Source organism: Dama dama, chromosome 24 (genome assembly GCF_033118175.1).
Source record: "Dama dama isolate Ldn47 chromosome 24, ASM3311817v1, whole genome shotgun sequence".
Classification (NCBI taxonomy): Eukaryota; Metazoa; Chordata; class Mammalia; order Artiodactyla; family Cervidae; genus Dama; species Dama dama.
Window position 1 is genome coordinate 56,700,399 of NC_083704.1, and position 25,537 is coordinate 56,725,935.

General features: G+C 51.6%; 2 protein-coding genes across 5 annotated transcripts in view; one reads left to right on the top strand and one right to left on the bottom strand.

Moving 5' to 3' along the window:
* NBEAL2 (neurobeachin like 2) overlaps positions 1–1,719 on the bottom strand; it is a 30,549-nt gene extending 28,830 nt beyond the window's left edge. For 2 of the 4 annotated variants that reach the window (XR_009690389.1, XR_009690390.1), the window contains exon 1: positions 1,475–1,719. Coding sequence is in view for 2 of the 4 variants with exons in the window: in XM_061128765.1 (XP_060984748.1) it covers positions 1,475–1,525 (51 nt within the window). In the remaining 2 variants the exon portion in view is untranslated. The remainder of the gene's footprint in view (positions 1–1,474) is intronic. The other 2 variants (XM_061128765.1, XM_061128767.1) reach the window with 2 other exon arrangements.
* Positions 1,720–4,089: 2,370 nt separating this feature from the next.
* Positions 4,090–25,537, top strand: part of CCDC12 (coiled-coil domain containing 12) — a 38,968-nt gene continuing 17,520 nt past the window's right edge. The window contains exon 1 of the mRNA XM_061128773.1: positions 4,090–4,245. Coding sequence (XP_060984756.1) covers positions 4,150–4,245 — 96 coding nt within the window. The 5' untranslated portion in view covers positions 4,090–4,149. The remainder of the gene's footprint in view (positions 4,246–25,537) is intronic.

The window sequence follows — 25,537 nt, forward strand, 5'->3', positions numbered from 1 at the left end:
CATCACCTTGTCCAAGCCCCCCTTCACCTGGTCACAACTGAAGGAAGTGAAGACCAAGAACCTGCCCACAACCACGAAGGCAATGAGAAGCATAAGGACCAGTGCAAGTCTCCTCCTGAAGCTTTCTCCATCACAAGGACCAGTCTTTGGAGACAGAGACAGAGAAGCTGGGGGAACGGGATCCAATGAAGCAGGGAAGCAGGAAGCTTCTCTGGCCTGGACCAGTCATACTGGCTACCCCAGTCATACTGGCTACCCCTCTGCAGAGTCTAGGCCACTCCAGGCCAGGACTGTGCCAAATTTACAGATATGGAAACAGAAGCTCAGGGTGTAAACAGCATGCATGCCCTGAATCACACGAAAGATGGACTCTACTCCATTCACTGCCTCCTGCCAGATGCCTGGATTTCTCACCACCCGAGCGGGCTCAAGAAGCTACAGCCTTTATGGCCTGGATTCCTGGTCCCTGGGGCCCCAGACCTAGCCTGCAGTCCCGAGAGACAGTGGGCTAGCCTCTTCTCACAGGGCCAGCTGATATGAGCATGAACTTCCCCCCAGTGCCCAGATCAGGAGCACACAATAGTCCATTGTGCTCAAGGTGTGCCTGAGCCAGGAGTGTGATGCCAGGCAGGTGCAGGGAGGAAGGTTGGTGCTGGGTGAAGGGCAGAGGGGTGTTGCCCTGGGTTCTCTCCCTGCTGTGGATACAGAAGGAAAGTGGGGCCCTATGTGTTCGATACAGTTTGGGGGACACCTGGGTTGCTCCCATCACCTTGAGGCCACTTAAGGTAGTCAATGAGGCAGGACAAGAATCTCAGGAGAAAATGGTATCCCTCCATCCCTTTCAAACATCCCTCCCAGCTTGTCTGCATTCCCTGTCTCCACCCTCAGCATCCAGAGAGAATCTTTCCTTTGGGCTGGACCCCCCGGTAACCCACACCCTCCTCCCCGCCCGGGGTTGGGGTGGGGCCGCCTGGGGTCAGGAACTCACCACGGTCAGTTCGCTGCAGCGGATCTGATGAGTTGCCCAAGACCGAAGTAGGGACCTCCCACCCAGCCCACTCAGACCCGTCGACCAAGACTACCCAACTGGGCGCAGCCGTCAGGAGGAGCAAGCCCAAATGCAAAGTAAGCCTCCCAACCCGGCCAGTCTCTTTCCCGCCCCCGCCGGGGCCTCAGTTTCCCCATCTGTAAAAGAGGTAAAGGCTGGCTTGGTCCAGGCCCCTCTCCTCCTGCACAACCGATGCTACCCAGTCCGCACCCAAGAGGCTCCAGTGTGGCGCGCGCCCGAAAGGACCGACCCCCAGGTGTAAGCGCCCGAGGCGCCGGCGGGCCGGGGGCGCACACGTGCGTGCGCAACCGGAGCAACCCTCGCTCGCGCGCAGATACGCGGCCCAGGTTGCGCCGGGGGCAGGTGCAGCAGGCGCCGGGCGCGCGGAGCTGGGGGCCCGGCGGGCGCGGGGCGGAGCGGGCTCACCTGCGCGTAGTAGAGCAGCCACAACTCGTAGAGCCGCTCCGAGGCGGCCATGGCCCGATCGGGCTCCGGCGCTACTGCACGCCACCTGCCGCCACCGCCTCCTCCTCCGCGCCGCCCGCCGGTTGCCCTCGGCCAGGCCCATGGGCGGAGGGCGTCACTCCAGGGCGGAGCGGCGCGGTACTACTGGGGGAAGTAGTACTGGCCCCCGCCGCGCTCCTCCTCCTCCCGGTCGGCCGCCGCCCGGCTTCCTGCACTTCGGCGGCTGCCACCGCCGCCCCGCCCCTCCCGGGACCGAGCAGAGGGCGGGGAGCCCAGCGGGAGGAGGAGCCTGAGGTCAGGGCGGCCCGGAGGGCGCCCAGCGGCCCCGCCCCCCTCCCCCAATCCGCGCCCTACCAGTGCCAAGGGTGGGGCCAATCTGAGCCTTCCGGACTCGGGTCGGGATCTGGGATTCTAGACTTGCCCCAGGTCTAGACCGGACCGAGACGCAGCCCGCCTGGCTGGAACGGCCACCATTCGTGCAAGGGACAGGCTCGCGGGCTTGGGGGGAGGGACTGCGGGCCGCGTGTAGATGGGCAGTGTCCTTCAACAAGTTGTGAGGACAATAACCGTGACGACCACTTGTAGAACTTACCACGGGCCAGGTGCTGGTCTAAGTGCTTTATGCAGAGATTGAAGTGCCACCTTTTTTTTTAACCTATTGTTAGTGGAGCAGGATAGTGTGACCGGAGTGTGGAGTGGGGCGAGGGGATAAGAAAACAGTAGGACAAAACTCAAATAGCTCTGGGCGAGCAGTTTCCTCCAGCTGTTTAGCAGTAGTCTTCACCTCGCCTGGATCCCCTCCTTCAGGAAGCCTTCCTAGATGCTCCAGGTGCAGGCAGCCTCCACTCCAGGGTTCAGCACTTGGCTCACATCTTTTGTTTTCTTTAACTTCAAGAGGATAAAGGCTAATGGGTGCCTCATGCCTCTGTTTTACAGGCAGAGAAACTGAAGCCCAGATGGGCCAAATGAGGACCATTTGGGCAGCATGAACAGGGACAGAATGCCAAACAGTTTTCAGAACCAGTGCCACCATCACCCCTGGGCCTCTTTCTTTCCCTACTTCCCCCACCCCCAGCCCCCTGAGAAGTGAGGAGGGCCCTTGTTGTTGGCCAAGGGTAAGGTCCTCTATTGGGGGTGGGGGTGGGGTTGCAGGACCCAGAGAGTTACCATCAATTGGAGGAATTGACTAGTCTGGAGCCCACTAGACCCTGGGTGGCCAAGAGGAGACAGACTCTGTCTCCATACCCATCTTATTCTGTCCTCATGGCTTCATGGGCATCTCCTCCACTCTGGTCTTTTTTCCTGCCCCATCCATCCTACTTCTGACATTTCCTGAACACTGACTACCTTCCTATTGTGTATCACCTGGATACCTGGAACGGCACCCCACACAATGCAAGGGAGAGGGCACCAAAAGGCCCAGGTTACAGAGGTCAAGAGGGTCATTTGTGGGGACAGGCTAAATAGGGGTGTGGCCCTGGAGATCTCGGTTGGGAACTGGGAAGGAAGGAGTGGGTGTCCACCTGTGTCAGACTGGGAAGGGAGGCCGCAAGCAGGGAACAGCCTTGTTGAGACAAGTCACCAGGGGGTGTGTGTTGAGTTGGGGGGACGGGTAGGAGGGTACAGCCTTCTCTCCTCAGGAGGTGGGAGGAAGTGTGGCTCTGGGAACCTGGATAGGCTATCAGAAGATACTGACTTCAGCCAAAGAGGTCTGTCTGTTGTCCGTTGTCAGGCATGCTAATTAACTTGGGAAAGGATACCGTGGCAGCTCCAGCTGCAGAGCGTGCACCTATTGGCCAAGGCCACAACAACTGTCAGCTTAGTTCTCAGGAATTAAACTCAGGATGGTCTCTTGGGGGCCCCTGGGCCCAAGGTGGGGTTTGCTCTTCTTTAGGTTAGGTAGTCTGGCTCTGGGTACTCTGCCACCCCATGAGGGAGCTCGAGGTGGGAGGGGAGCATCCTTGAACCCAGAAGAAAATGGTCATTCAGCCAAGCCCTGCTCTGCTCAGGCTCTGTCTGAGCTGAGAGCGGCCAGAGATGGGCCCACTGGCCCATGAACAAGTGCATCAAGGAAGCCACTGGTATCTTAAGAGGAAAGGAAAGGCAGATCACTTAATCTGGGGTCGGAATAGAGAGAGTCAGGGAAGGCTTCCTGAAGGCATTCGAGCCTTGAAGAATCAGAAGTGGACAAAGATGGGTCAGTTCAGTTCAGTCGCTCAGTCGTGTCCGACTCTTTGCGACCCCATGGACTGCAGCACGCCAGGCCTCCCTGTCCATCACCAACTCCCGGAGTTTACTCAGAGAAGGATGGGTCAGCGAATTGCAAAGTGGCGCCTAGGTAAAAACCAGAGAGATCGATGCGCTCTATCCTCCTTCACTCAGGTCTGGCTGCCCTTGCCGCTTTTTTCCTAGTTGGCATTGGACGAATCGAGACTTGGAGCCTTCTTTGCCGACCCCGAAGAGTTCGGAGAGGCGCGAGGGAGGAAGAAGGCGGGTCCATTGGTTGGCTTTCAGGTCTTCCTGCTTTCCCATTCTCGTCCTTGGATTGGCTGTGAGAGGCTCATCTACACCTTGGGCCTGCGCGCTGAGGGGCGAGAGAAGGTTGGGGGCGGGGGGGAGGGGTGTCTGTGGGCAAGATGGCGGCGACTGCGGCCGGTGTGGGCCGATTAGAGGAAGAGGCGTTGCGGCGAAAGGAACGGCTGAAGGCCCTACGGGAGAAAACGGGACGCAAGGTGAGGAATACCCTGTGAAGGCCGTGGCTGAGGTAGCCAACGTTTAGATCCGCCATTGCGACGAGAGGGCAGGGGCCTGCTGGGAAAAGGCAACACCGAGGTCACGCATGCGCGCTGTAGGAGCATGCGCACTGCGTCTGTGCCCGCCCAGTGAGTGTGGCTCTGCTGCAACTGTTGCAGTCCGGCGCTGGCGCTGTCGCGCATGCGTAGCGACGGGTAGGGCAGTGGTCGTCACTCCGCAGGCCCTTTGGCTCCTGGGTTTTTCGTTTGGATCTCCAGGGCCACTCCGAGTTTCGCGTGGTCGTTGATTTAGGCGTGGTTTGTTCGCGTCTGAGCACGCTGAATCTTCCGTTTTCCCATGACCATCCGGCCTGTGTGCCAGAGCGCTCAGAGAACGGCAGTACGGACTGTACTCTGGGCGCCCAGCTGAAAGCCTTGAGTACAGAAACCCAACAAGAAAGATCCATTTCTAGATTGGATTGGGGAAAGAGGCGGTCGCTTAGTTGTTTACCAAGCTCTTCTTTGGGGCTGGACCTTCTAGTCCTACTGGTTACCAGACTTGGAAGCGTTTTTCCTTGGTCTTGTTTGACACCAAAATGGCCTGATACTGTTTCTACTCTGTTCATCTTTCGGAAGTAATCGAGGGGAAGGAGAACTCTGAGACTCACTGCTTCTGTGCGAACCCTGGACCTGTCACTTGGGGTTGTGGGATGTGGGACAAATTGCTTCATCTCCGTGAGCCTGGGTTTCTTCATGCCTCCAGTGGAGGATGACAACCCCCAAACGTTCGTTTTCACTGGGTTATTTTGCGATCTAACAGGACACTCTGTTAGATTATCTATATGCAAGAGCCCTGGAGACTGGAGTACAGAGGATGAACGTTGTTCATTCTGCTGTGTTTGGATGGGCAAAAACTTTGTCCTCAAGTGTGCAAAATACAAAGGATGTTAAATATCTAGACCTGCAAAGGATTGGGGGAAAACAGGGAGGCCATTTTCCAACTGAAAAATAAAAGGCAGGCAGGTCTGTTTGGTTTGTTACTTTTCTGCGTGGCTCTCTGATGTCCTGCTAGAAAAGAGGAAGGGGAAGTAATAGAGAGTGAAAGCCAGCAGAATTGCCTTCTGTTTTTATTGGCAGCTTTTCCTCCCTGTCAGACAGTCATCTCTGCAAACTGCATGGCCCAGGGATGCTCACGACCTCAACCTTATAGACAGTAGCTAGTCGACCGGAGCTGTTGGCTTGGATTTAGGGCCCAGATGATTGGAATTGGGTTTGAGGGCAGAATAAAAAGAATAAAACAGCATCCTCAGTGTCCCTTACAATGGGAAGGAGGCCCAGGCTATCAGAAAACTGGCCTTTTTAAAAAGTATATATTTATTTTTGGCTGTGCTGGGTCTTTGTTGCTGAGCAGGGTTATCTCTAGCTACAGCGAGCGGGAGCTACTCTACTTGTGGTGCACGGGGCTTCTCATGTTGTGGAGCTCTGGGATACAGGCGCAATAGTTGTACCCAGGCTTAAGTTGCTCCGCATGTGTGTGGGATCTTCCCGGATCAGAGCTCAAACCCATGTCTTTGGCACTGGCAGGCAGATTCTTTACCACTGAGCCACCAGGGAAGTCAGAAACTCGGCTTTTAAGAGGGATTCTCTCAATAGGCTGGAAATATGAACCTATTTTTTCGCCTTTACTTAAAAAAAAAATTGTGTATAATATCATAAACACCAAATTTACCATTTGAAGTGTACAAATCAGTGTCATTAAGGACAGTCACAATATTATATAACTATACCACTAATTCCAGCACTTTTTCATCATCCCAAATGGAAATATGTGCCCATTAAACAATAAGTCTCTTTCTCCTGTCTCCCCAGCTCCTGACAACCACCATTCTTTCTGTTTCTTGACTATTCTAGGTATCATATAAGTAGAATCATCTGGTACTTGTCTCTATTGTCAGTGGCTTATTCATTGAGCATAATGTTGTCAGGGTTCATCCATGTTGTAGCTTATGTCAGGCTCTATTAGCGGGCAGTTGGATTGCTTCTAGGTTTTAGCTGTTGTAAGTATGTAGTGGGTATACAAATATCTATTTGGGTCCCTGTTTTCAGTTCTTTTGCATTTATACCCAGTAGAATTTGGGGATCCTACAGTAATTCTGTGTTTAATTTTTTGAGGAACCGCTGTGTTTTCCATAGCAGCCACATCATATTACATTCCCAACGGCAGTGCTTAAGGATTTCAGTTTCCCCACGTCCTTGCCAACACCTGTTATTTTATGTTTTGTTGATTATATACATACTAATTGTGGTTGTAGTTTTGATTTGCATTTCTCTGATGATTAGTGATATTGAACATCTTCTCATGTGCCTGTGGCCATTTGTGTAGTTTTTTTGAGAAGTGTTTATTCAATCCTGTCCCCATATTTTTTTTCTTTTTGCTATTTCTTTGTTCATTTTTTAATTGGGTTTTGACTGTAGTTGTTGAGTTGTAAGAGTTCTTCATGTGTTCTGGATATTAAGTCTGTATCAGACAGGTGATATTTTCTCCCACTCCTAGGTTGTATTTTTACTTTCTGATAATGTCTTTTGATGCATAAAGTTTTAAATTTTGATGGTCATTTTACCTTTTTCTTTTTCTGTTGTTGAGGCTGCTTTTGGTATTGCACCTAATGAACCCTTGTCAAATAGAAGATCATGAAGCTTTTCCTTGTGTTTTTTTCTAAGAGTTTTATAGTTTTAGCTCTTTCAATTAGGTCTTTGATCCATTTCAAGTTAATATTTGTATATGGTATCATGTACATTCTTTTGCATGTGAAGGTCCTACTTTCCCAGTACCATTTGTTGAAAAGACTGTCCTTTCTCTACTGAATGTTCTTTGTACCCTTGTTGAAAATCATTTAACCATGTATGCAAGGGTTTATTTCTGGCCTCTCTCCCCTGTCACATTGGTCTGTTGTTTGTCTTTAGGCCTGTATCACATTGTTTTGATTACTGTAGCTTTGTAGTAAGTTTTGAAATCAAGAAGAATGAGTCCTCCAACTTTCTCTTTCAAGATTCTTTTGGCTATTTGGGATTCCTTGAGATTCCATATGATTTTACTTTTATTTTTTCTGTTTGTGCAAAAAGCACCATTGAGATTTTGATACGAAATGCCCTGAATCTGTAGATCATTTTGAGGTGTATTGCCATCCTAACATTGGAGAAGGAAACAGCAACCCACTCCAGTATTCTTGCCTGGAGAATCCCGGGGATGGGGGAGCCTGGTGGGCTGCCGTCTATGGGGTCACACAACTCAAGTGACTTAGCAGCAGCAGCCATCCTAACAGTACCGTCTCCCAGTTCATGAGCATGGGATGTCTTTATGTTTATTTAAGTCTTTAATTCCTCTCAGCAGTACTCTCTAGTTTATACTGTACAAGTCTTCAGCCTCGTTGGTAAATTGGTATTGGTGTTCCTCAGTATTTTATTCTTTCTCATGCTGTTGTAAATGGGATTGTTGTCTTAAATTCCTTTCAGATTGCTCATTGCCAGAAGTGCTGCTGATTTTCATCAGTTGATTTTGTATCCTGGAACTTTTCTGAATTTGTTATTTTTCCTGAGTTTTTTGTTTTTATTTTTATTCTTGTTTGTTTTTATCTGGGTGGGTTGTTGGTCTATTTTGGTGGACTCTTTAGGATTTTCTGCATATAAGATCATGTCATCATTGAACGTCCTTTTTTGGCAGGCCTAGCTAGGAGCTCTTGATTATTCCACTCATATAGGCCTTTTCCTGCTTACAAAGGGAAGTTAGAATTTTTAGTTGATTCTTTAGTTTCCACACAGTGGTGTCAATGGTGCAGCAGTGGTAGGCGATGAAATGTGGTTTAGTTTGTTTAAACATGGGTTATTAGAGCTAGGACTCCGTTCGTTCAGCACATGTCTGCTGAGCACGCACTGTGCACCAGTCATGCAGACGCTGGAGGTGCCACAGTGAACCAAACACGCAGAAGCCTGTGCCCCAGGCAGCTTCCATTTAGCTGGGGGAACACACGGTCAAGCAAAATATACCTCGTGATAGATGGAGATGGTGTTATGAAGAAAAGGAAAGAAGGAAAGAGAGATGGGACGTAGGCGGTGCTCCTGTTTTACTCAGTAGCTCTGGCAGTTTAATTTCTTTATTAAAGGCAGCAGTGTTTTCAGATTTAACGTGGTTAATGATACCACCTGCCTGGCTTATCTTATCTGCTGTTGATGACAACCTTGAGAAGAAGGAAGAAGGAGGGCTAATTTGTAGGTAGGAGCACCGAGACCAATAAACGTGAGGCGGTTTTATTTGTCACATAACGAGGAGGTACCCTAGATGAGTGCTGGGGTTAGGAGGGACCATGAGAACGGGACCATGAGAACGGGGTGGCTGTCTTTACTCACCAAATTGGACTCGTTTCTTTGAGGCAGGGTGGGGCAAGTTGAGAAACCTTCCTATGTATTTTGTGATTCCTTGAGGTTTTATGAATTACACCCCCCCCAAAACAACAGTGGCAAAAGAGTATAGACCTCAATCCAAGCTGCCCACATACCTTAATCTTTTCTGATGAAGACCCTAACTAGTCCTGATTCTGGCCCTTCTTCACACCAACAAGGATGGGTGTGGCCTTACTTGCCACAGGTCCTTTTCTTTTTTTTTATATACTTTTTTATTTTGGTAAAATCTGTGTGACCTAAAATTTGCCATTTAACTGTTTTTCATAGGCACTAAATATATTCACAAATGTTATGCAACCATCACCACTATTTCTACAACATTTTCATCACTCTAAACAGAAACTCGGCAGCCATTAAGCAATAACTCCCCATTCCTCTCTTACTCCGGCCCCTTGTAGGTGCTAACCTACTCTCTGTCTCTCTGAATTTGCCTAATGTAAATATCTCATATAGAAAGGAATCTTTCAGTATTTGTTCTTTGTATTTGGCTTATTTCACTTAGTGAAATAATGCTTGTAATTCTGGGTCCATCCATTCTAGTATGTAACAGTTTCATTCCTTTTAAAAGCTGAATAATATTCCATTGTATATATATATATGTACACACACACACTCACCTTATATATATATATATATATATACACACACAACACATTTTGTTTAGTCATCTGTTCATGGACACCTTTTGACAGTTGTGATTAATACTGCCATTGGTATATTGGTGTACTTTTTGGTGTATAAATCTTTGAGTCCCTGTTTTTACTTCTTCTGAGTATACATCTAAGGAGTGGAATTACTTGTAATTCTGTGTTTAACTTTTTGAGAAACCGCCAAACTATTTCCCACAGCAGCTGTATCATTTTCCACTACCACCCGCATTGCATGAGGGTTCCAGCCTCTCTACATACTTGCCAAGACTTGTGATGTTCCTTTAAAAAAAAATTCTAGCTCTCCTGGTAGGTGTGAAGTGGTGTCTCATTGTGGTTTTGGTTTGCATTTCCCTGATGATTATTGCTGTTGAGCACCTTTTTATGATTTTCCATTTGTATGTGTTCTTTGGAGAAATATCTATTCATGTCCTTTGCCTGTTTTTAATTGGGTGGTTTGTCTTTCTGCTGTTGAGTTGTGGTTGATTTCTTTACATACTCTGGATATTAAACTGTGGTCAGATATGGGATTTGCAAGTATTTTCTCCCATTCTGTGGGTTGTCTTTTCACTTTATTGGTAGTGTCCTTTGATGCACAAACAGTTCTTAAAATTTTGATGAATGCCGATTTATCTTTTCTTACCTTTTGTTACCTGTGGTTTTAGTGTCATATTTAATCTTCACAGTTCTTGAGTGATGTTATTGTTGGGGTAGATGCCTGGGAAAAAGATAGTCAAGGGTCTACAGTCAGAGTTAATTTTCCAGCCCACAGTCATTTCCTGTGGGACCTGTGAGTGGGAAGGAAGTACGGCCTGCCTGCTGCTGGCAGATAGGAAGCGAGGGGTCTCCTCACCCAGGGAGGAAGTGGTGCCCCGCTTTTATAGTTCATTCCTCTGATGTGAGGACGAGGCCGCCACGGGGCAGACTCCAGGGTTGAGCACTGCCTCAGCCTGTTGATGGAGAGTGCCTGTCTGCCCGTGGGTGTGGCTCCCTGCTGGCCCCCTAGACTCAGTGGCAGATCCTTCATTGATACCATCTGTGCACATGGTTTTGCTGGAGGCATCATGGTTTCAGGCATGAGGTTGATTTTCCTCATGGTGTATCTTCTCCTCCCTCATGAGACTGTAAACTCATAATGTAGTGTTGTCTGGAGGAATCCGTCCTGAGAGTGTGACAGACGGACTCAAGGTTCCAGTCACAGAGTTTCTGTGCATTATTCAGTAGTAAAGCTCCACCATGATTGTGCAGCTCAGCAGTTTTCCACAGTACTTCCTTGCTAGCCCACCTGATGCCACTGATTTGAGAGGGGGCAAGACAAGAAGGGGTTCAGAGGTGCTTGGATGCCCAAAGTCATGGAGCCTAAGTAACCCTGCTGGATTCTAGCCCAAGCAAGACCCTCTGCTAGAGGGGGCTTTTATTCAGGGGCAGCCTCACTTGTAGCAGCATCCTGCAAGTCAGCCAGTCCAGGGTGACAGGTGGAAAGGCCACATACAATATTCGACCATGCTTCTGGGGTTCCTGGGAAAGCCAAGCTGGGTCCAGGGATGCTTCACGGGAAGGCAGAGTGGAACATGAGCTGAGTTGTGATGGACGGGGCTGAGGATGGAGTATTAAAGTAGTGGGAAAAGAATGTTCCAGGGGAGCAGTTCAGAGATGGGGACATTCGGGGGCACAGAGAGGCCAGCAGGGGATGCTCCAGAGGGTTTAACAGCACGCAGTTGGCAGGAACGAGGTCTAAAAGTGCCGCTGGGCAGTCTGGTAGCCAAGTTCTACGGGAGCCAGGGCTTCCGGCTGGCAGGGTGGCCAGCCTTCCCTGGGCACATATTTCTGTGTTGTAGTATTGGAACCTCGTTTCTTGATGCTCATCCAGAAGTTCCAGGCCAGGTGAGTAGGTGAACAGTTCGAGGCTGTTGATGAAGCTCTGTCATTCTCTTCGGAGCTGGCCACCAGGCACCATGAGGCCACTTTCTTCTCTGATCTCTTCCTCATCAGCAGCCAGATGGAGGCTTCCAAAAGTGATTCAGTTGGCACAAACATTTGCCCCCTGGCTGTTGGCTCTTCTGACATTTGGCCTGGATTGGACTGTCTCTTTCTGCCTTGAGACTTGGAGACTGGTTGTCTGCTCAGCCAGCCCCTCAGGGATTGGGTGTGACCTCAGGGCCAAGGTCTGGCTGTCAGCTTTCAGGTTCAACAGCAGTTCCTGTTTTTTGCTCTAGAGACCAGAGCAGTGCTGTTCAGTGTTCAGTGTTCCCTGTAGAATCTGTGCTGTCTAGTGCTGCAGCCTCGAGCCGCATGTGGCTCTTGAACCCTTGCAATGTGGCTAACACGCATTAATTTTATTCCATGGGCTTCCCTGGTGGCTCAGCGGAAAAGAATTTGCCTGCATGGCAGGAGTCGCAGGAAACCTGATCCTTGAGTTGGGAAGATCCCCTGGAGGAGGGCATGGCAACCCCTCCTCCAGTATTCTTGTCTGGAGAATCCAATGGACAGAGGAGCCTAGTGGGCTACAGTCCATGGAGTCATAGAGAGTCAGACACGACTGAAGCGACTTAGCACGCACGCAAATTAATTTATATTTGGACAGCCATCCTTAACATATGACTGCCTTATGGAACAGTGCATCTCTGGAGGGCTTGCTCCATCTCATCCAATTCAGACCGTGTCTCACCTGAACTCCCATTTGTTAAGAGCCAAGGGGGAGAGGGCAGGTGGCAACCCAGGTGACCGTCACGTCAGCCTCGGGGGCCTAGAGTTGGAGCAGAGGGCTTTGAAGTTGTCAGTCTTTGTGGCTGGTGTCTCCAGCCGATGTATATTCCTGACCTTTTGAGTGTGCACCCAGTGAAATTGAATGCTGACTGTTCGGTAGTACAGTTGTGATCTTCACAGTCAAGACACGTGCATGTGGAGAGTGGAAGCAGTGCCAAGGCAGAGGGGAGCAGGTTGAAACTCTCTGATTCGGATGCTGTGGGTACAGTCCTAGCCAGTGTGGGGTGAGGGCATAGAGGGAGCTGGAGGGAAGGGCTCGCATGGGTTGTGGGCGGCAGAGGGTGGCAGCAAGCGAGGGATGGTGGAGGAGAGTCCAGCGAGCTGGGGCGGCAGGGGGAGTCCGACTTGTCCGTGGCCTGCTCTTCTCTCCGGAAGCTGTCTCTGTCCCCACCCCATGTGGCCACATCCCCATGCCCAGCAGCCTGATGGCTAAGTCACTTGAGGCAGTCATGTCTCCTGGGTTGACAGCCTTTGGCAGGTTGGCAGACCTAACATTTACATGACCGCTTACAGGGTCTCATGACTTGTTCATTCCTGAAGGAGTCCTTTAAGATAGACGTTGATTACTCCCTATTTAATAGATCAGGAAACCTGGGGCTGTAGGGACCTCTCATGTCTGTGCTTTGTTATGTTGTCAGTCCTGGGTGGTCCCTTAAGCTCTGGCCCGGTGTCCCTCTCCACTCCTCACCCCCAGGAGCTTGGGAACAAGCGGCCCTGAAGAAGAGGTCACCTTCCCATCACATACAGAAATTGCCACCAGGTTGCCTGGAGGGATCCGCAAGACACAGCAGAGAGCATGTGCTTTGTGTGTAGACTATCCGGTTCAAATCTCGGCTCCACGCATCACCTCTTTGGGATGAGAGCAAATCTTTAAAGCTCTGGGCCTCCCTATCTCTGTCTGTAAATCCAGACCTCGTCAGTAGCCAGGAGCACAGAGAAGGGGTCCGAGAAGGGTCCAGGTCAAGGTCTTGCACATGGGCCTTTTATCAACGTGGGTGTCTGTCATGTCTCCACTGCCCTGCTGGAAGCGGGAGGGCAGGTAGTCCTCCAGCCCTCTCTGCTGGGTGACAGTGGGTGGAGCGCAGCCTGTTTCCAGCCGAAGCAAAGAGGACATCCTCCTGGCCCCCTGACTTTACTCAGCCCAGCCCTGATTCCTTGAAGGTATCAATAGAATTCACTTTTAGTGCAGGAGGTTTAAGTTAACCAAAACAAGAAAAAGTAAATTTGCAGAGCTGCAACCTAGATGAGCTGTGCAGTACCCGTTCATCCTAAGGACCAATCTTCACTTCCCCCTCTGCTCGGACCCCGAGGTCTTAGGGGCCAGTGAAAGGGAGAACCTCGTGGGTGGGAGGTTTGGGCTCCCCACACAGGCACCTGTTGATGAACCAGTATTGAAACCTTGGATTGAGTCATCCCCTCAGAGGGCCCTGACTTGTTCATTTGTCAAATAAAGGTGTTGAATCAGTCAGAGGTCCTCATACCTACTGGTGCCCAAGGATCACCTGGAGAGACAACTTGCAGTCTCTCCCTGGCTGCATCTGAAACCTCCTGTCAGGATCTTAAGATGAGTTCAGTTTAGTTCAGTTGCTCAGTCGTGTCCGACTCTTTGCAACCCCATGAATCGCAGCATGCCAGGCCTCCCTGTCCATCACCAACTCCCAGAGTCTACCCAAACCCATGTCCATCGAGTCGGTGATGCCATCCAGCCATCTCATCCTCTGTCGTCACCTTCTCCTCCTGCCCTCAATCCCTCCCAGCATCAGGGACTTTTCCAATGAGTCAGCTCTTCACGTGAGGTGGCCAAAGTATTCGAGTTTCAGCTTCAGCATCAGTCCTTCCAATGAACACCCAGGACTGATCTCCTTTAGAATGGACTGGTTGGATCTCCTTGCAGTCCAAGGGACTCTCAAGAGTCTTCTCCAACACCACAGTTCAAACGCATCAATTCTTTGGCGCTCAGCTTTCTTTACAGTCCAACTCTCACATCCATACATGACCACTGGAAAAACCATAGCCTTGACTAGATGGACCTTTGTTGGCAAAGTAATGTCTCTGCTTTGTAATACGCTATCTAGGTTGGTCGTAACTTTCCTGAGCATTTTGAAGTTCCCCAGATGATTCTGATATGGTATTTATCTGGAAATCCCCAATCACTTGCTGGACATTCCCCCTTGACAAAAGAAAGTGGAACACTCCTTTTCCTGGAGCCCTTCCTAACTGCAGAAACTCTGCAGCCAGCCACCCAACAAGTATTTATTGAGCACCAGCTGTTTGTCAGGCCCTGGGGATCTAACCTGTGAACAAGACTGCCTCCCTGCCTCCAGGGGCTTCCATGGGAGGGTCGGGTAAGGGGTGGGTTGGGGCCCCTGTTCCTGAGATAAGTCCATGGGAGAGCGGTCTTGCAGGGGAAATCAGGAGTCTGGTTTAGGCCACTTTAGGTCTGAGATGACTATTAGACCCCCAAATGGAGAGAGACTGTCAGGCAGGCATCTGCTCTGCTGAGAGATGCTTGTGTAGGAGGATTCGAAGCCCTGGGGCTAGACAAGATCCCCTGGGTACTGAGCTTACACAGCAAAGGGGGTTAGATACTGCCTAACAGTGTATAACTTTATTGCTACTTCTGTCTCAGGTATTCCTTTGGAAAAGGTGTATGGATTCATTACATATTTTAATGAATTATCTATAGATTATAAGATAAAGTCAAGCATGTATCTGCTGATACTTTTTAAGTTGACCTGTCTTTATACTTAGAAGTGTCTCTTAATAGTAGACTTCCCTGATGGCTCAGATGGTAAGGAATCTGTCTGCATTGCAGGAGACCCCTGTGCAATCCCTGGGTCAGGAGGATCCCTTGGAGAAGGAAATGGCAACCCACTCCAGTATTCTTGCCTGGAGAATTCCATGGACAAAGGAGCCTGGCAGGCTACAGCCCATGGGGTCGCAAAGAGTCGGACACAGCTGAGCGACTCTCACTTACTCAACAATTTTCCAAAATGCCTACACCGTTTTACACTCCCACCAGCAGTGTATGAGAGTTCTTTCCAGCACTTGGTATGGTTAGTCTTTTTCATGTTAGCCTTGTGGATGGACGTGTAGGGGTATCCCTTTGTGGTTTAAATTTGCGTTTTCTTCCTAACTAATAAAATTCTGTATCTTTTAGTATGTTTATATGAAGTGCCTGTTTATGCCTTTTATTGGGTTGTTGTTCAGTTGCTCAGTTGTATCCAATTCCTTATGACCCTATGGACTGCAGCATACCAAGCTTCCCTGTTCTTCACTGTCTCCCAGAGTTTGCCATTGAATCAATGATGCCATCCATTGGGTTGCCTGGCACTTTTTCCTATTGATTTTGGCGAGTTCTTTATTCCAGTCCTGAGCGGGTCCTTTGTTCTATATATGTACTATAGGTGTCTCTCTGGATCTTGACTTTTCTTGCTTTTAATCACATTTTTTGATGAAGAGAAATTATTTATTTAACGTAGGCCAATTTATCCGTTTTTTCTGCTAATGCTTTGTGGCCCATTTAAGGAAATGGCTGCATACTCTGGGTCATGTTGATATTCCCTTGTTTTGTATTCTAGAAGCTTTATTGTTTTGCCTTTCACATTTAGATTGCCTATCCATCTGAAACTTATTTATTTTTGCATGGTTTAAAGTAGATGTCAAGATTTTCTCCCCATATGGATATCAGTGACTCAGCACTATTTATTATCTGGCATTTATTTTTTTAGAAATATTTCCCCCTGAATGGTTGGCATGCAGTGTCCTTGATAAGACATACTACTAATCTCCCACAACTTCTTTTTTTAAAAAATATTTATTTATGTGGCTGTGCCAGGTCTTAGATGCTGTACATGAGACCTTTAGTTGTGACGTGTGGGGTCTGGTTTCCTGACCAGGGATCGAACCCAGGCCTCCTGCATTGGGAATACAGAGTCTTATCTACTGGACCGATAGGGAGTTCCCCCGCAGCATCTTGATAGTAATTGTAGTTACTATGATAGTAGTAGTAGTGACTTTTTTTTTTTTTTTTTGCTTTGAATGTTACTGAGTCCCAGTTCATGCCAGTCCCCCAAGAGAGAGGCAGCTCCTTGGGGCAGGGGCAGCTCAAATTTATTTTGACAAGGATTTAGACATTCATGGCATGGGCAGTTGTCCTGCGTGTTCTGTGTCCCATAACTCTGAGCCTGTTGGCTCTATGTATCAGAAGGGACTTATTTCGGACTCACGAGGAGGGCGGGGGCCTGTCACCCTGGCTCCCCAAAGCCGCTTAGACTTCCATCCACTCTGTCCGTACTCTGGAGCAACTGAGGCGGGTGTTCTGACTAGAAATATGAGTTGCCTCGAACAGTTGCTTCTAGGTCAGTTGTCTAAACTTGGGCCGTGTGTTTTACATTCACGCCTGCTTAACCTTGGAGCAGGATGTGGTTGCTCTGGAGTACTAAGTATTATAATCCAGGATTGAAATGCAATCTGTGCTAGTCTTATTATTTTAAAAAATTTGTTTGTTGGAGTATAGTTAGTTTATAATGTTGTGTTAGTTTCAGGTATATAGCAAAGAAAATCAGTATAACTGATAGACATATAGACATATGTCCACTCTTTTTTAGATTCTTCTCCTATATAGCCCATTACAGAGTATTGAGTGGAGATCCCTGTGCTATAGAGTAGGTCCTTATTAGTTACCTATTTTATATATAGTAGTAATGTGTATGGGCTTCTCCAGTAGCTCAGCTGGTAAAGAATCCCACTTGCAATACAGGAGACCCCCATTCAATTCCTGGATTGGAAAGATCTCCTGGAAAAGGGATAGGCTACCCACTCCAGTATTCTTGGGCTTGGCTCAGATGGTAGAATCCACCTGCAATGTGGGAGACCTGGGTTCAATCCCTGGGTTTGGGAGAGCCCCTGGAGGAGAGCATGGCAACCCACTGCAGTATTCTTGCCTGGAGAGTCTCATGGACAGAGGAGCCTGGCAGCTACAGTCCACGGGGTCGCAGAGTCGGACACGACTGAGCGAATAGGCACAGCCCAGCAGGTATGTCAGTCCCATTTTCCCGATGTATCGCTTTCCCCCTTTTCCCTCTGTGTTCTTGTTTCAGGAGACAATATGCCCCATGTTTCATCTTGGGATACTGAAGAATACCTCCCCCCAACACACACCCTCATATTGCACCCCCCCGGCTACCCCCAACTCACCTCCACATACAACAGTATACCCCCAAACCTCCCTCCCCCTTTCACTCCCTTGCATCATTGCACCCCACACCTCCTCACACCCCCCCCTGCCCCCTACCCACACACCTCCCCACACACCCCAAACAGCAACCGGCCAGACTACACCCATGCCTTCTGTATTCCCAGCCCTCAGTCCCCTCATCCCACCCCTGTACACACCCCACAACTCCCCAAAGCACACACGCCCCACACCCCATGCCCTCAACGCTGCCCTCTCCGCCAACACACACCACCCTGAACAGCTGGGAGGACTCGTGTCTAGTTTCTAAGCCCCGCAGAGATCTGGGAGACCCCGTGGCGGAGCTCGCTGTGGCTGGGGGGCACGGCTGGCCCTCCTTCCTCCAGGGCCCTTCCCTCACCCCCGGGGTGTCCTGGCTTCTCCCTGGTTTTGTTTTGGAAGGAAGCAACAGCTTGTACTCTTGAAAGAATTCCAAGAGGAGAAACAGTTGCTGTGGTAACGACGCCCAGTGGGGAGTAAAATCTTCACTCCAGGGCTGTTTTGACTCCGGGCTCTCAAGAGCTGCTCTGTCTAGAGAAAAGACGAGTGGCTGGAGCAGAAAACATTTGTCCTTTCAAGGACGGCGCTCCGTCTCCGTCACCCAGCCACCTCTGAGTGCAGGGCAGGGCCGCACTCAGGGTCTGGCAGGGCGATCTGAATGCTAAGTAAGAAGCGTGTGTGTGTGTGTGTGTGTGTGTGTGTCTGTGTGTGTGTGTGTCTGTGTGTGTGTGTGTCTGTGTGTCTGTGCGCGCGCCTCCGCTGACTGCAGAGCCTTCCTGCCCTGGATCCAGGAGTCCTTGAGAGCCGGGCTCTCTCCTCATTCCTGCTGAGGAACGCCGGCTGTGTGCTGGGCCTGTGAAGGGCTTGGGGGCCAATGTCAGTGGGTCTGGGCCCAGTGGGGTGATGGACCTGTGCACCCCGGTTGCAATACAGCTGACTGGCATGCACTGTCCCGGGGCTGGAGTGTGTGTTGGGGGTGCCCCAAGAGAGCTGTGCAGCTCGCAGGAGGGATGAGCTGTGTGGAGGAGGGAGTCCTGGACCCAGTGTGAATCTCCTGTATTTTATTGGCTGGCTGTGGGTCACCTCTTCGTTTGGGCTTTGTGCTCCAGGTGGCCTAACTCCGACCTGGTGGAGGTGCTGCAAAAACCCTTGAGGAGGGGTGTGAGGGGCTGGCTGTCTGGAACCTTGGGAGACGGAGGGTGGGGTGGGAGCAGAATAGGCGGGTGGGAAGGTGTCTGACTTCCGGGAGACGGCCTGTGGAAGCCCCCACCCCAGCAACCCCGCACTCTGCAGCTGGCTTTTCTGACTCGGACTCACGTCCCCTGCACGCATGATGGAGCTGCCCTTCTAAACCATGATCAGCTCAAGGGCAAGGCCTAGGTCCTCCTCGGGATGAAGGGAGGGGAGGGGACGGGAGAGGCGTGCGTGTGGGGTCAGTCGTGCCCCTTTTCAGCGATGGGGTGAGGGGAGCAGGCCTCAGTTGGGTGATGGAATTTTGGGGGCCTCGTGATCAGGGTGCAGGTGAGGGCATCCGGCCCTGCTGTCATCATCGTCGTGGTCGGCGCCTACTGTTCATGGTGCGGCCACAGCAGAGAGCTCCACACGTCACAGACGCTCCCTCATTTAACACCCCTCTGCACTTTTGGAAAGTGCTGCTCAGAGAAGCCCACGAACTCAGAGGAGTCCCACAGCTCTGCTTCAATGTGCCGCTCAGCTTCTCAACCTTTCAGCCCAGCACATGGTTAAAAGAAAAACTGCTTTGCTTCCAGAGGAAATATGTGTAGGTGAAAACCGAAAGACCTTGTTCAAGCAATTTTTTCCACCACAAATAAATGTGCCACTTCTGGCTTGTAGTTTAAATTTGGTTTTAATGAGGACTTTATCACTTGGAGATCACACCAGAGAGGAGACAGCTGTCTTCCCGGTACTTCTCAGACTGTGACACTCTGAGAAGCAGCTGATCAGAGGTTAAAATAGCTTCTAGTCTCCTAGGAGCTTCAGCGCACTGTGTTGCTCTGTAAACCGCTGACTTGCCTGGGAGTTGACTTGTCAAGAATTTGCTGTTTGAACTGGGGTGCCAGCGTGGGGGCCCTGCACATTTCAGGCTCAACTCCAGGTTGGGATGGAGGGATAGTGAGAGGAACCCAGGTGAACCCCTTGGCTTGCCTGCATCCGCCATCGGCCTTTGTGGTGGACCTGGAGGGATTCTGGAAACACATCCACAGAACACTTTACATCCCGAGCCCAGCTGCTTCATTCGCAAACTGGGCCTCAGGACCTTTGCCTGGCTTGCATCCAGGCCTCCCTGTGGATCAGATGAGTCAGGGTATTTAAGAAACTTGGAATGCTTAAAGTGATGCTCATGATGTGTTGTTGGGCTATTCTTATATGTGGTCACATGAAGCCAGGGTACTTGGTTGCAAGCAACAGAAATCTGTTCTGGCTGGTTAGTTTGTTTGTTCATTAAAAAAAAAAGAGTGTACCTTGGTGGTAGGCAGTCAGAAAGAAGCCCAGCATTTCACAAGAAAAGGGCTCAGATCCTGGACACTGCAGCTTGTTCTGCTGCCAGCACTTCCAGAGAGGTCTGTTTGCTGGCTCCTCTCTCCGCTGGGACAGCAAGTAGTGGGCACTTTCAGCTTCTAGAGCATGAAGCTGGCTCTTTCTCTCCCAGGACTCCACATGGAGCCTTCCCAAGTAAGGGAAGGGTGTGGGTGGGCACTGGGCAGCCCATAGAATGACCTGGGAACTCAAGTTCCAGTCACCTTCTTGCATGGCTCAGGCAACGTGATAAAACAGACAGCGTACCAGTCCAGTTGAAATCAAGAGACCCCAGGTCTAGACCAGCCCTAGGTCTTGCCCTTGTGCTGCGCTCTGCCTGGGTCACTTGTGGCCTTCGGGGTGTTTATGTTGTATGAGAGATTTCTCTGTTTCTTCTCATCCTGTCTACTCTGATGCAGAGCCTACCCCGGTGACCACAGTAAGCCCTCAGGGAGCTTGGGGTGGCCTCATACAGGTCACTTCCTCCCCTGGGTCAGCCTCTTTGAGAGGAGGGATGTGGTCTGACTCAGAAGCTCCTCAGCTGGGGCCATGCGGTAGCATCATGACCTAGGAGTGGGCCAGCTCTTGACACATGCAGATTCCTGGGTCTTACCCTGCAAGATTCTGGTTGAACACGTGCCCTGGGCCTCTGGATGTAGTGCTTGTTGGGCCGGGTGCTCTCTGAGGTCTTTGCAGCCCCAGCAGTTGGCTTTGTTGCTCTTCTCACTCGGTAACGGACATGGTCACCCTTCGGTGGCTCCTGTGCAGAAAGCATTCCCAAGCCTTGAGGCTGTTTATTTGAAAGAGTTTGGGGGGTGTGCTGCAATCAGAAACCTCTGTTTAAACGCTGACCTGTCTTTTATTAGCTGTGAACTGTTGAGTAAGCTCCTTAGTTGTTCTGAACCTCGTTGTCGTCTGGATGTGATGATAATGCCTGACCCCAGGGTGGTTGTGGGGGGCCAGAGGCCCCATGTGCATGGGTGAAGCGTGGGCATCTGCGTGAGCGCAGCCTGGCACCATACGGCTGGCAGGGGCTGTCCCTCCAGACACACCCAAGGGCAGCCGCCATCTGCCAGCCTCGGGGTGAGGACATGACCTTTTTGACCCTTCCCTGGCTCGTTTTTCCCGTGGCCTCAACCAGTGGCTGCTGCCCTTTCCTTTCTGGCCCTTCCCGAATGTTCTTTATGAATAACACCCCCATCACATTGTTGCCACCTGCTCGTCCTCAACTGTTCACTAGTCTCGCACTGCTTGTGGATGAAGTCTGTAGCCCCTGGGGCAGGCCTTCCCCTGCTGGTTCCTTCTGCAAGGGCACCATGGGGGCCTCTGCCCACCCCACGGACGCAGGGCCCAGTCTCATACACCCACTATTTCCAGTAACGCCGGCACTCCCCGCACTGCCCTGCCTGCTCTGCACTGACTGACTGTCCCTCCGGGTGAGCTGTTAGTCACCCCGCATTCCCACACTCTGCGGGAAGTCTCCATTCACCCGCCTGCTTCCTCTTTCACCTGCCCCTCAGCTCCCCGAGGGCAGCAGTCATGTCTTAGTCACCTTGGTGTCTGCCGGGTTACAGGACTCGGGGCACTCCATAAACGTCAGAACGCCAAACTGAAGCAATTCGACGGGCACGTGGATCTGGGAGTTGGCTGGGCTGAGATTTTCCTGGAAGAAAAGCAGGAGTTTGGGAGGAGTTCAGGGGCTTATTTAAAAGTCTGCGGGCGGCAGCCATGCCAGCAAGATCAACCTCACAGTGTGTGAAGTCTAGTAATCCGTCGTTCAGGAGTGGACTGGGCTTGCTTTGACAGCTGTGCGCATGGAGAAGAGCTGCTCATTTTAGGGGGTCACGGGCTTGTAAGAAGCCAGCCACGTGACACTGGTAACAAGGAGCCCTGATGCTGTCCCGTTGGTGGCCGTTGGGAGAAGCGTTTGGGGGCACCCGCCGTTGGTGTGAACGGGCATGTGTGCTTAGGTGTCTAGGGGAGGTGGGAGGGCGTCATTTCAGGGGCCACTCCCTGGGGTTTTCAGGCCCTCGCCTGCGGCTTCCTTGGAATCCAGGATGGGGAACACACAGGAGATAAGCACCCTGGGACCTCCCTCCGGGACTCCGCTTCAGAGCCCCGCCCACCAGCCAGAGCTCAAGTGCAAAGGCTGTTTGTTCTCCAGCCTGGCGGACCTGGAGCGGGTCAGACACCATGGGGTTCCGAGGGGCTGTTCCATTCCCCACAGCTGATCGGCTGGGGCTGGTGACTCTGACTGTCCCCTGTGGCCAGTCCCCCAGAGCCACATGTGGCTGTCCCATCCCCGGGCAGGGGGCCTTCGGGGACTTTACCATTTGCCATTGGGATTCGCTTGCTCTGGCTTTAGCTGTGAGCCTCACATGGTGAGAAAGTCCCGGGGGCTGAGAGTTCAGCTTTGTGGCGGGGGAGGCGTTTTCCCCCTCCCTCCAAAAAAGGGAAATGGTGGGGCCAGGGAGGAGAGGGGGGTGACCTCATCGATCACCATCCGTTAACTTCTTAACTGCAATCTTCAGGCTGATTATTCACAGGGAGATGTTTGGCCTGATTGGAGGTGCTCGGCCTGCAGCGTGGCTGCTGGTTGGACCGCCGGGCCCTGTCCCTGGGCACTTAGGGCCGCTCGTATGTGCAGGCCTCCGTCTGCCCTCCTCTTTCCCCAGCAGTGCTGGGGTTTTTGTTTTTGTTTTTGTTTTCAGCTTGAGAAAGGCCATTAAACCCTGAGTGAGCTGGGTTGGGCCTGAGGGCTACCTATGGTTTCCTGCTTTCCATCTGGGGCAGGTGAAGGTCAGGAGAGTCTGCTCAGGGTGAGAATACAAGCCAGACAGGGAGCTGCAGGCAGCTGGGTTCCTCCGGTCACTTATGTTTTTAAGTCACTTGACAACAGAAGGAAAGGAAACAGAGGAAGCACTGCCCACAGCCTTGTTGTGGACCTCCTGCATCAGGTGTCGCCAGGGCTTCGCTCACGCTCATGTGCGTGGCTCCACGCCCCCCGCGTCCTGTCCTGTCTGACGGTGCTGCCCGTCAGGTCGCTACTCCGGTGACCGCTCTAGCAGGGGGGGCACGAGCCTCTGGCCTGCCTCCCTGCGCCCAGCAGGTCACAGCCTCCTCCGGGCCCCCCTGCTCCATATCACGGGGGACACAGCGGGGAGCACCCCTGTGTACGTCACCCTTCTGTCTCCCATGGTGCTTTCCTGGCCCAGAAACGGCCATACCTGGGGCTCCTCGAGGTTTGGTTGTGTTCCCCAGAGGTGACACCAGGAAGGGATGTCCGCGCTGTCATGTGAGGCGGAGTGACGTTAGACGCCAGTGAGACCCCCCGTGTGTTTGAGGTGGGCGGGAGGAGGGTCAGAGCCGAGGTTCTGTGGAGACCGCAGGCTGGAGGCCCACCTACCCTTGGGGCGCCGGCAAGCCGGAGCAGCAGGACTCTGGGTGAGTTACTTCACATTAACATCACCGGCCTCCGACTTTCTTAGCTGTGAGACGAGAAAGCAGTGTTGACCTCACTGTGTTTTTATGCTGATGAATTAAATAATGTTATTTCCATTCACTGAATAGTCAGTTCCCTGGCATCCCGTTACGACTGCCAGGAGATACAGTACAACAGAGGTGAAGAACAGCTGGGTCCCGCCCTCCGCAGAGCTCACCTGCTATTGGGAAGTCTTCTAATGTTATGTGGAACCTCGTTATTTTTGAACCTTCCTACTCTCTTAGGAAGTGGGCAAGGTTGGGATTTTTTTGCCCTCATCCTCCAGGAAAGAAGAGGTGCAGATAATTGGCAGAAGGGAAGGTAGGACAGACGGCTAAGGGGTGAACAAGCAGATGTGTTGGTGGAAGGAACTGTGTACACAGCACCCGGGAACCGGCTTCCAGTTATCTGTCTGTCTCAAACTGACGGAAAGACCTTGGGGTCCGACACGCACAGCGACCTGTGGTAGGTGTCACCAAGCCTCAGACCCTGCATCCATGGAGGCAAGGATAGTGATGCCTGGTGCGTGAGCGCTGTTTGGCGGCCCAGACCACGTGGGGAGGAGAGTCTTGTCTGTCAGGGGGTGAATTAACTTGTGCCTCCTGCCTCTCCCTGCCCCCCACCCCGGGTTGCCCATTCATTCATTCTGCACTGTCACCTGCTGCCATGTGTCAGGTGCTGGGAAACAGTGATGGGCAAGCCTCTCGAAGCTTAATCTAGGAAGACAGATGACAGGCAAAATCTCAAATAAGCAAATCAAGGTAAAATCAAATGTCTGGGACAGTTATCACTAGATGGCCTGCCTGGGAAGAACGCCCTTCTGCTAAAAAGGGGTGTAACCTTCAGCCTGCACACAGCCGGGGGGAAAGTGCCAACCCACCAACCGTCTTCCAGCTGCCGTGGAGCTCTGTGGTGGATGCAGAAAGAGGTTTCTGTGGGGAAGCCTCACAGATGTGGTGTCTGCTCTCCCAGCCTGGGGCCCCTGAGGGAATCAGACAGGTCATTCCTCATTCGAGTCTCAATTTTCAAAACGAACAGTTGGTCACTTACGGAAACTTGGCAGAAAATAAAAAAGCACCATCAGAAAAGGATACCGAGGGCTCAGGGAAGCGGATGGTGGCGGGGAAAGGAGAGGGTCCACCTGGTTCTCCAGGCCCCACCGCTGATGGAGGGCAGGGCTCAGGACAGCACAGGATGTCAGCGGTTCTCTCCCACACCGGGTGTCGTGTAGGGTCATGCGCCAGATGGCGGACCCCAAGTTAGCGCCTTTAATCCTCAAACACCCTGGGACAGAACACCAGCCCCACTTTAACAGGGCAGGGAGCCGAGGCTCGGAGCGGTCCTGCAGGTGCCCACGGTCTCACCACCAGTAAGCGGTGGAGAGTGATTTTCCGGCCGCTGGTCTGCCAGTCCTGCCGCCCGGCTTCCTGCAGACCACAGTGTGTCCGTGCTCCAGGGGCCCAGGCAGGACTTGGGAGCCTTGCCTCACTGCGCAGGGGAACTGTCCAGGCTGGCCTGTGTGAAGGAGAGGGGACTGGTCTTTGCTCTGCCCTCAGGGTCACCTCCCGACGGCTTTCCTGCAGGGGACGTGGGGGCGGGGGGAGAGTGCTTGTTAACCCTCTGCACACTCAGGGTGCTCATTGTCCCCTCTGCTGCCCTCCTCCCGACCCCGATCCCACTCAGCCTTTAAAGTGCAAGAAAAGTGGGGGACTTGCCTGTGGTCCAGTGGTTGAGATTCCACACTTACACTGCAGGGGACACAGGTTCGATCCCTGGTTCAGGAACTAATATCCCAAATGCCACAGGGCCAAAAAAAACAAAACAAGAGAGAAAGAAAGGTGGTACTTCCTTTGGCAAGCCTCCTCAGTCACCTCAGATGCCACCCAAGGAAGCCCCTGTGACCTTTCCTTTCCTCCTCTGGGTCACCACTCCCGCTGAGAATCTGAAGAGCTGTGGATTCTTCCTCTGGAAAAATGAACCTTTGCACATCTGGCCTGCATGTGTGTCTGATCATGGAATCCTGTCCATGGACCCAGGCTGAGTGTCCACACTGGTCTGTGAACAGTAGGTACCTACCGGTTCTTTTTTTTTCTTCTTGGCACTCAGTGTGGAGTGCCTAGCAGAAGGCTCCAGTCAGTATTTCTTGACTAGTAGGCTGCTGAACAA